The sequence below is a fragment of the Microtus ochrogaster genome, unplaced genomic scaffold (assembly GCF_000317375.1).
Source record: "Microtus ochrogaster isolate Prairie Vole_2 unplaced genomic scaffold, MicOch1.0 UNK80, whole genome shotgun sequence".
Lineage (NCBI taxonomy): Eukaryota > Metazoa > Chordata > Mammalia > Rodentia > Cricetidae > Microtus > Microtus ochrogaster.
This window is the reverse complement of record NW_004949178.1, coordinates 1,037,509-1,046,951: the sequence shown is the minus strand read 5'-3', so window position 1 is coordinate 1,046,951 and position 9,443 is coordinate 1,037,509. Positions and strand designations below refer to the sequence as shown.

General features: G+C 55.0%; 1 protein-coding gene across 1 annotated transcript in view; it reads right to left on the bottom strand.

Annotated features, from left to right (window-relative positions):
• The window catches only part of Efs (embryonal Fyn-associated substrate), a 9,172-nt gene extending 2,024 nt beyond the window's left edge, over nt 1-7,148 (bottom strand). Inside the window, exons 1-5 of the mRNA XM_026777662.1 lie at nt 6,621-7,148; nt 2,052-2,309; nt 1,687-1,827; nt 898-1,596; nt 535-624 (exon numbers count right to left, since the gene is read on the bottom strand). Of these exons, the coding sequence (XP_026633463.1) occupies nt 535-624; nt 898-1,596; nt 1,687-1,827; nt 2,052-2,309; nt 6,621-6,638 (1,206 nt within the window). The 5' untranslated portion in view covers nt 6,639-7,148. The remainder of the gene's footprint in view (nt 1-534; nt 625-897; nt 1,597-1,686; nt 1,828-2,051; nt 2,310-6,620) is intronic.
• Nucleotides 7,149-9,443: the final 2,295 nt, after the last annotated feature.

Sequence of the window (9,443 nt, the reverse complement as noted above, 5' to 3'; positions counted from 1 at the left end):
GGGAGCTGCACGCGAGCATCACCGCGACAGCGATGGCACATGCAGTCATCCTAGCATGGGAGCCGGCACTCAGGAAACACCTGACGGACAGGGGCAAAGGCCATCCTTCTGGTCTCTGGCTAAGATCAGGTATTAATGGGGTTGAGGAAACTGCCTCACTTTCAAGGTCCAGATATGGCAAATGCTACAGATCCCAGTTACTCAGCGGTGGAGCCCGGCTTAGAAGCCAGTCTCTTAGGAGCCCAGGAATTCACTCCAGGAGGGAGGGCACCTGGCCAGCTTTGCTCCATCGCCCGGACATTCTTTCAGCTCTTCCAGCTCCCCAATCTCTCTCCAACACATTTTTTCCTCTTTTCCCAGATTCTTAAGAAACTCTTCCATGTCCTAGCACCTTCTGTGGACTAATTCCTCTTTGTTCTGACCCCATTCCCACATACTCAGCCCGGCCCCACCTATCTCATGGATGGTTTGGTTAGGAATACCTATTCCCTTAAGTTCCAGTCCATCTTGTCTGGCACACCCCTCCAGATTTACCTGCTGTTCCGGCAGCCCCCGCTCCGGCAATTCAGGATCGGCTGGGAAGGCTTTATCCAAGGGTCTGGAACTCTGGGCTTTATCCACACCCTGCAGGGGGATCATGTGTCAGGCGGAGGTAGTGAAGGGAGCAAACTGCAGGCCTCCATGGCCTCTGGGCCCCTTCCTCGTCCCCTTCTTTCAGGGAAGGATTCCTAGTATGGAAGCTGGCAGTCCTTGTGCTGACAGCTGTTTAGCTTTGTGCTGGGATTAAGGCTGGATGTGGCGCTTGCTCAAGCTGCAGCCTCAGGCTCAAGGGCAAAAGGCCAGGAGAGAGGGACAGGGCTAGGGAGACCCTTCTGGTGCGGCTGTCCAGGCCCTCACCTTCAGGTGCACATAATCATAGTCCTCGGCCGTCGGGATGCCTTCGTACTCATTGTGAGGGGCCGCTGAGCCATCTACCTCCCTGCACTCCTGATCTCCGTAACCAGGCAGGCAGGGTGGGGGAGGGGGAAGGGGCCTGTCCTGGATACTGCCCTTTCGGCCTGGGGCAGGAGAGGGTGCTGGGGAAGGGGTGGGAGCCTCAGAGACAGGCAGGGCAGGCAGAGGGCGGCGGGACAGGCTCTCGGTGGAGGGCAGCCTGGGCCTGTGCTGGGGTGGAGGGCTTTTGGTCAGAAGCTGGGCCACAGTGTCCAGGTCAGTGGAGGAAGAGGCTCCGGGTGACTCTGGAGATGGTGACTCTGGTCCCAGCAGGGGCACATCGTAGATGTCTTCATCTGGGTCCCTGCTTTCCCCATTTGCCAGTAGTTCCTCGGGGGCTTCATACAGGTTGAGGAGAGCTGATGCCCGTTTCAGATTTGATGGGGCAGCGTAGAGGGGAGGCCCTGGTTCCCGGCCCCCTTCCCACTCCAGATCTGGCTCCAGCTCAGCAGATGGCTTCAAGGCCAGGGGCACATCGTAGGGAGCTTCATCCTCTCCAGGGGACTGTGGGTCAGCTGGAGCCAGAGGGCAGGAAAAGGAAGCTGGGGAGTCATACGGACAGCTGGAGGGAGCCCGGAGGATGTTGGGAGGCACATCGTAGACCTGGAGGGAGGGATCAGTGTTAGCCGTCAGCCCAGCAGTAGACCACCTTTGAGAATTAATTCTGGCTCTCCCCCAACACAGAGTTCTCACCTCTAACGCATCTCTGGGGCCAATTAGCTGTGTCCCATTGACTCTGGGAACCTTGTAGATGGAGTCGGGAGAGGGTGAGCAGGATCTACCAGGAGGTCCTGATGCAGGGCAAGGTCGAGCTGGTGGTGGTACCACGTACACCTAGGGGATGAAGAGGTGGGTGTGTCAGGAGTAGAAGTCACCGGCATAAGTACATATACCTTCAGAAGCTCATAGAGCGTGTGGCCTCCTCCCTCCATCCTCCCTGTGCCGAGCTTAGAAAGAGAAGGCAGACAGACACCAGACAGGTCCTGGATGCCAGACCTCAGGCCCTGGATGGGGCAAAGACTGCCAGGCCTGGGGCGATGCGAGGCTCCAGTTCTTACCTCCTGCTCCTCACTGCCATGCTCTGGTTGAGTGGGAGATGCTGGGGCGAGGCCAGGCTTGGGCGCTGGGCCAGCAGGAAGGAGCTTCACTCTGTTCGCAGGCACAATACCCTGCTGGCCGTGCAAGGAGCAAAGGCACCAGCCGTCCAGGCCGCCGGCACCCTCCCTCTGCAGTACCCGGAGAACATCTCCTCTGCGGAACGACAGCTCCTGGGGGGACTCGGCAGTGTTGTCGTAGAGCGCCCGAGCAAGCTGGGCCTGGCGGGAGGTTGGGAGAGAAGAGCTCTCACACACATGTACGAGGCCCTATAGACCAGACCTGCCTCCCATGCCATTAAAGGTGACTCAGCTGCTCCTGATTAGGCTCTGCCTTGTCATCGTCACGGAGGACCCGCTTCTTTTCCTCCACATGCTTTGACCTAGCACCTTCCCATCTTAGTGCCTTTGCACTTTTATTTCCTCTACTCCAAGCACTCTTCCCTGACTATCTGACTGATCCTTTCACAGTCTTCCGTTCTGAGAAAATGTCTCCCCAGAGAGACCTTATCGTTACTAGGCATCCTGTCACAATCTGCACCTGTATCCACCCACTATTTCCTTCAGACACTTTCTATTACTTAATGTTGTTATTATTGAGTCCTGCCATTACACTGTAGGCCCTGTAAGAACAGGGGCTACTATATCTCATAAGCCCCACCGAAGAGTCCCACTCAGAACTTGTCCTCAATACACATTTGCTAGGTCAGCCTCCTTAGAGCACATGAAGAGGTCTCGCTAGGGTCTCCCACAGAATTTCTCTCCTGCTCCTTCTGTCCCCAGTGACTACTCCACCAAGTAAAAGGTCAGATGAAACAAATACAGAGACCCATCTTTCTGAGGGAGCCTGGAAGAAGCATCATTTAGACGGAGCGTTGAGACATACTTGAAAAAGAAAAACAGAAATTACTGCTTTTTCTAGCCTGGACAAATACAGTTCTACCACAAAAGGCTGGAGAAACACGAGGGTGTCTATTTCCAGGCCTGGTCTAGGGGGAACCTAAGCTTTTCCCATGGAGAGCCATGAGCTCAGGTACCAAGTCACAAACTCAACTTAGTCAGGGACTAAGTCTTCACACTAAATCTAACTCTCAGAATCTCCCTGATAGAAGGAAAACTGTGGCACAGGTTTAGGCTTGGTTCACTGTGTAAGGCTGATGCAGCTGGCAGAGCCTGTGCTGGCTGTCTCTCAAGGGTGCCCTCTACTGCATCTGTAGTCTGTGTGTATGTGTGCCGTGATGCACACGTGGGGGTCAGAGGTCAGCATGCAGGAGCTGGTTCTCTCCTTCCCGTGTGTATTCTGGAGATCGAACTTGTGTCATGGGATTTGGCAGCCAGTGCCTTTACCTGCTAAGCCACCTCACCAGCCCTTCTATTTTTCTTTTAAAGTTATTATTATTATTAGCACAGCAGTGGAGAGGGAGAGGGACTCCAAGGTGAGGAATATATGTCTATAGGCTCCTATACACAATCTCTCTCAGTTCTAGCTCCTCTTAGGGCTCTTGTCCCACGGGTCCTTTAGTAGAACCGAGCTTATTCCACTCAGAATATCACGGCACATTCAGCCTCAGTTGTGAATGCCAAATGACCTCTGGTGGGATCTCCGGCAATTGTGGCTCACCCGGAGATGTCGGTGAACAGCCAGGTAGACACTGCTAGTCCGGTAGCCATGCGGACCCTCTGATTCAGTTAAAAGTCTCTAGTCAGGGGCTGAAGGGATGGTCAGTGGTTAAAAGTGGACACTAATCTTCCAGAGGAAGCCACACTGCCTAACTCAGAACTGCATGTACGGCTAGTTCCAGGGTGTCCAATGCCTCTAGTCTCTGTGGGCGCCTGCACTCATGTCTACACATCCACACACAGATACACACATACACATAATTAAAATAATTAACTAGGAAGTATTTAGTTAAACCAAGTCTGGTGATGGGGACCTATAGTCTCAGCTACTTGAGAGGCTGAAGCAGTCCTCTGGTTGAAAGTTTGAGGCCAGCCTGGGTAACTTTGTAAGATTCTGAAAATGAAAAATGAAAAGAAGGCTGGAGGACTGGGGATGTTACGCAGTGGGTGGAGAGGTTCCTGTAGCAAACACAAAGTCCTGGAGTCTATCTTTAGCTACTGGGGCTATGGTGGCACACATCAGCCATCCCTGCACTTGGGGGGTGGAGGCAGGAGGATCAGGGGGGTTAAGGCCAGTCTGAGCTACATAATACTTTGCCTCAAAACAAAAAAACTCAAAAAAACCAGCCAACCAACCAACTAACCAACCAAATTGAGTATTTGAGTATGTAGCTAGGTGAGAGAACACACTTCACTAGAATGTTTGAAACTTTAGATTCAATCGCTAACACTACACACACACACACACACACACACACACACACACACTACCATCAAGCAAACAAGCAAATCTCCATCTGCAACAGGATGCTGCTGGACCATAGGGGAGAAGGATGCTCCGCTCACTCACAGACGTGCTGGTCCTTTGGGATCCTGCTCTGTGCTAGAAGGCAAGTGGCCCAGTCCTTTTGCTCCTGTCTGTGGCCCCCAAACAGCCACGTACCCTTCCTCCCTTCCTTAAGGTGCTGGGGTCAAATTCAGGTATTTTTGCATGCCAGGCAAATGCTCTACCACTAAGCTACGGGCCTGGTCCTCACCACCATTTCTGATTATACGTTGGCTTCTAAAGGATATAGTCTATAAAAAGAAAACACGCCAGGCAGTGGTGGTGCAAGCCTTTAATCCCAGCACTCCAGAGGCAGAGGTAGGAGGATCTCTGTGAGTTCAAGGCCAGCCTGGTCTACAGGGCTAGTTCCAGGACAGGCCCCAAAGCTACAGAGAAACCCTGTCTTGAAAAACCAAAAAAAAGGAAAAAAAAAAAAAGGAAAGAAAACACACTAAACAGATAACAGATTGCTGCTTGGCTCTGTGTTCTCCCTCCCTTCTATGTGTACATGCCTGTGAAGAGAGGCTGACGGTGGGCATCCACTTATTTCTTTGAGAGCGTTCGAATATGCTGGTCAACAAGCCTCTGGGATCCTCTTTGCCTCCCCAGTGCCGGGAGTACAGGTAGGCACCCCTGCACATGGCTTTTTATGTGGATGCTAGGGATCACACCCAGGTCCTCAGCTGGTGCAGAAATCACTTTCCCAACTGAGCCATGCCCCCAGACCCTCCACCTTTCCTTCTAATTGCAAACTGGAAATCAGTTCTTTGGATCTAGCCAGAGACGAAAGACAAAGCTCTAAGCGCAGGTGGTTGAGCCCCTTTCTTGCTCAGATGCCTTCAAGTGGCTTTAAACATCACGCACGGTACTGTAGTTCCATCCTTTGTAGAATTTCTATCTATAGCCAAGTGCCTATTTTTGGATGGTAACATGTCCTCCTCAAGTTGAGAGCTGCACAGAACAACAACGCATCAAAAGATCCATCATGGCAAAGTTTAGCACAGGGCCAGGTGTGTAAATTATAAATATTGTTACGCGCCGTTGAGTTTCCTTAGCATAAACGCCCCTCCCCCGTATACCTTCTGGACTTCAAAGGTGGCAGTGACTCCAGGATCCCGACAGCAGCTCTGGCACTCCCAGAGGCACCTTGCCACCAGAGGACTAAAAGGTTTTGTCTAAGGATTGGAGACTGGAGCCAGGGTGCCTGTGGCTCCAGGCTTTGCTTTCCCCTCCATAGTTTCTCTTCCCGAAGCCAGAGTTCAGGGAAGCAGGTGGCAGCTGGCCTTCCCTGGGAATGCCCAGCAAGCGCTGGAGAGGTGTCAGGAGGAATCGATTTGCTTGGATTTGTTCTACAGCCTCCAAGGCAGAGCAGAGGTGGGGCTGAATAGCTCCTCCCTGTATTAGGTTTGAATTCTGTCCAATGGGGCCCATGCTTTGCAGTTTGCCTGAACCCAGGCCAGAGTTTCCGAGAGAATGATGGATAATGGGTGTGATCACCCTACTCTGTCTCCTCCTAAGGGCCTAGCCGACTTATTCAGGGTGGAAGGGTTCCACTGCATTTTCTGGTAGGCCTCCTCCCACAATCCCAACAGGCCAACAGTTCCTTCACTTTGTACCCGATTACCAGAAAGTGGCCCAAGGCAGGCTGATGTTCTCTCCCCTCTTCTATTATTTTCTCCTGCCTCACTCCATGTTTTCCAACCCTCTAGAGCTGGACTTCCTTGGCCGTCCATTTTTCGTGGGCTGCCTGGTCTTTGCCAGAAAACTCCTTTTACTTACCTCCCTGCCAACCACCAGGGGCCATCTGTTCCCACCCAGAAAAGAGCAGATAGGACTGGGGTTACACCCCCTTCTCCTCCGTCTAGCCACAGCTACTATAAAGAAAGAGGGAGAAGGGAGGAGGGGCCAGCCCAGACCTAGAAGGCGGCACAGGGAGGGAGAGGGAGAAAGAAAACAAAAGAGAGAGGAGAGAGGACACAGCTTTTGGGAGAAGAGATCACAAAGAATGGGTAGAAATAAAGGCGATTGTGCCATAGAGTAGGTTGGAGATCTCTGCATGGCAAACCTCCTCTCCCTGGCGGACTCACCGACGTGGCAATGGCCATGGCTCTGGTCTCCAGCGTTGCCTGCTTCAGACCAGACTCAGTTTCACTGACTTCAGCGATGGCTGCCCCTCACCATGGTTCCCGGCCTCCAAGCCAGAAGGTCACCCCCAAGTTGTGTCGCTTGAGGAGTTGCCTTCCCCAAAGTTGGAGGAAGAGAAAGAAAACCCACAAAACTTTCCAAAAGGGAGGCAGCTTGGCCAGGCAGGAGGAGGAATGGGGCGGGCCTGGGCGTCGCTACGGGACCTCATCCAAGGGGCGCGCTCTAAACTGTCCCCAGGGTCTCTCGGGGGGGGGGCACTAGGCCCCCACGGTTGTGGACTTAGGCTGTAGACGCCTCTTGGACACACACGGGTCCAAAGCTCCTGTCCCAGGCCGGCGAGGCAAGGAGGCAGGAGCTGCTGCCGCTTTCGACGCCTCTCAAGACAGATCAGGCTAGCCCCGAGGGCTGGGAGAAGCTGCCCGAGTGGTTGGGCTGGACGAACGACTCCTGGGGCCAACCCTCCCCCAGCGGTAGAGCGGTGCTCCCAGGACTGTGGTCGCGGCTGCCGGGGCACTGCGGAGGGACCCGCGGGGAAGGAGGAGGAGCGAGAACTGAACCGCGGGGCTCCCAATGGCTCAAGTCAGAGTAAAGGCAGGCCGCAGCCGAAGGCCTGAGAGCGCGTGGCGGTGCAGCCGGGCTTTCTGCCCAGGCCCGCGCCGAGGCGGGCTCTCTCGGCCACACTCGTTCTCAGCGCGGCCGGGGTTTTCGAGGCGGCCACCAGCCACTTCTGGGTCTCGGAGCCCAAGGGCGCGCGCCACCCTTTGCCCCGGGACACCTAGTCCGCTCTCACAGTCCCTGGACCCGGCCTTTGGCGTCCTCCTACTCCCCAAAGCTTAGAGACGCTCCTGGTATCTGGGAAGCTAAGAAAAAGGCCACAGAGCCAAGGGAGCAGTGAAGGGGAGGAGCGACCTTGTGGGCTCGCCCGGGGTCGGGGTGCGCACACTCAGGGCTAGAAGAGGTCCAGGGTCGCGCGTGGCCCCGCTCAGCCCTCCCACACCGCGCCCCTTCCCTCCCGTGCCCGGCCTCCCGCTCCCCCTCCGCAAGCTCGCTCTCTTCCCCGCGGGCCCAACCCTCCCGCGAGGGGCTCAGTCCAGGGGATTAAGAGAAGGGGGAGGGGAAGCTGCGGAGAAGGGGGACGATCCTTTCCGTGGCGGTGTTGAGTTTCAGCTCCCGACCCTCGGGCCAAACGGCACGCCCCAGCCCTGCCCCTCTTGCCCGCACCTTCTTCCTGGGGACCGCGAGGCCGACCGGCGGGTGGTCTGCTGTGCGCGCTCGGGGGAGCTCGGCTCTGCCCGCCACGCCCCCGCTCTCCCCCACGCCAGCCCCACGCCTCTCCCTGCCTCCCTTTCATTAGCCCCACATCTGTCCGTCCCGAGGGAGGGAACGGGCTTGCTTCCGGCGCGCTGGGGTCCAGGCGGTTTCCCCGAGCTGAATTTGCGGGGGGGGGGGGGGGGGGGACCGAGCCGGGGAGGTCCAGCCGGGCCCAGGCTTGGAATCTGGTGTGTTGGACAAAGATCCTGGCCCTTGAGAGAGGAGAGAAGACGTGAAGCCTGAGAGTCTGGCCCCAGATCGCAGGGTGTCAGGTTGCGCCGCCCTTTAGCCTCCTTTGCCAGTCTGGGCCTGTTTCTCTTCTTCAGGTTGACTCTTGCAGCTACTGGAGCAGTTGGGGTGGAGACCGTGGGCAGAAGAGGGCAGAACTCTTTCAGAGGGCCTGGAATCGGGAGTTTCAGCTCTTTGCCTCCTAAACTCCTCCCTGCCTTCCTCCAGTCACCCCTCTTCGCTGGCCCTTAACTTTGAGAAGATACACAGCAGAACTTCTTGGAGGATTGAGAGAGTTGTCTCCTTCTATTGCGGGTGGGGTGTTCCTGGTATTTGGAAAGCAGGCTGCTAAACAGAGGTGGAAGGCTGCAGTGTATTTCCAGTGTCTACGTTTAACAAATGAATGCTTAAAGCACAAAATAGCGAGTTTAGTGGCAACCTCTTTAGGAAGGAACATCCGAACTCCTATTTAAGGACCTTTGTGAACTGGTGGCTTTGAGACCACTCTTTGTCACGTTGCAGTGTATCACAGCCTTACCCACAGGCATTTCCCAGGACCACCCGTGGGAAGAGTGTTTGCCCCAGACCTTCCCCACCTTACTCCCTGGAAGCCTCTGCAGAGGGGAGAGGCGGCACTGAGATGTTTGGTGACAGTTTCTGGAGGAACACAGGATGAATGGTGCTGGCTCCGGACTCGGCTGGAGTGCAGAACGCATCCACTGGCTGGACACCTTAAACATACTCAGAGTCTGTTAGAACCGAAAAGGAACCTTAAAGTGTCTCGGTATGTCTGAAGTGAGAGTTGTCCTATCCCAGTTCCAGTTTGGCTGGAGGTGCTCACTAGGGAAGACTTTCTATCCTCCAGACTCCAGTTCTGGGGGAGATGATCTGGTTCGGCTGCCTTGGCACTGCTGGGGAGTGAGGTATGACCCCTACCCAGGGTCACCAGTACAAAACAAAGACGGGTAGGGCATTTGGTCCCCAGACATAAGTGCTCTGATGGGCACAGAGAAATAGATGCAGGCCAGAAGCTAAGTAGAAAGGGTGCCAATGGTCCAGGCAAGGTGATAATCCGAGCAATGGGCAGGGCTCTCAGTGCCTCAGAAACAATACAGGTAAGGCGCAGCTTCTGTATTGGTAGTAAATCCTGGCTTTTTAGCTATGTTACTTTGGAGTTTTCATTCCCCTTTGCTTTGGTCAGAAGAACACAGATGGAAAGTGCCCGG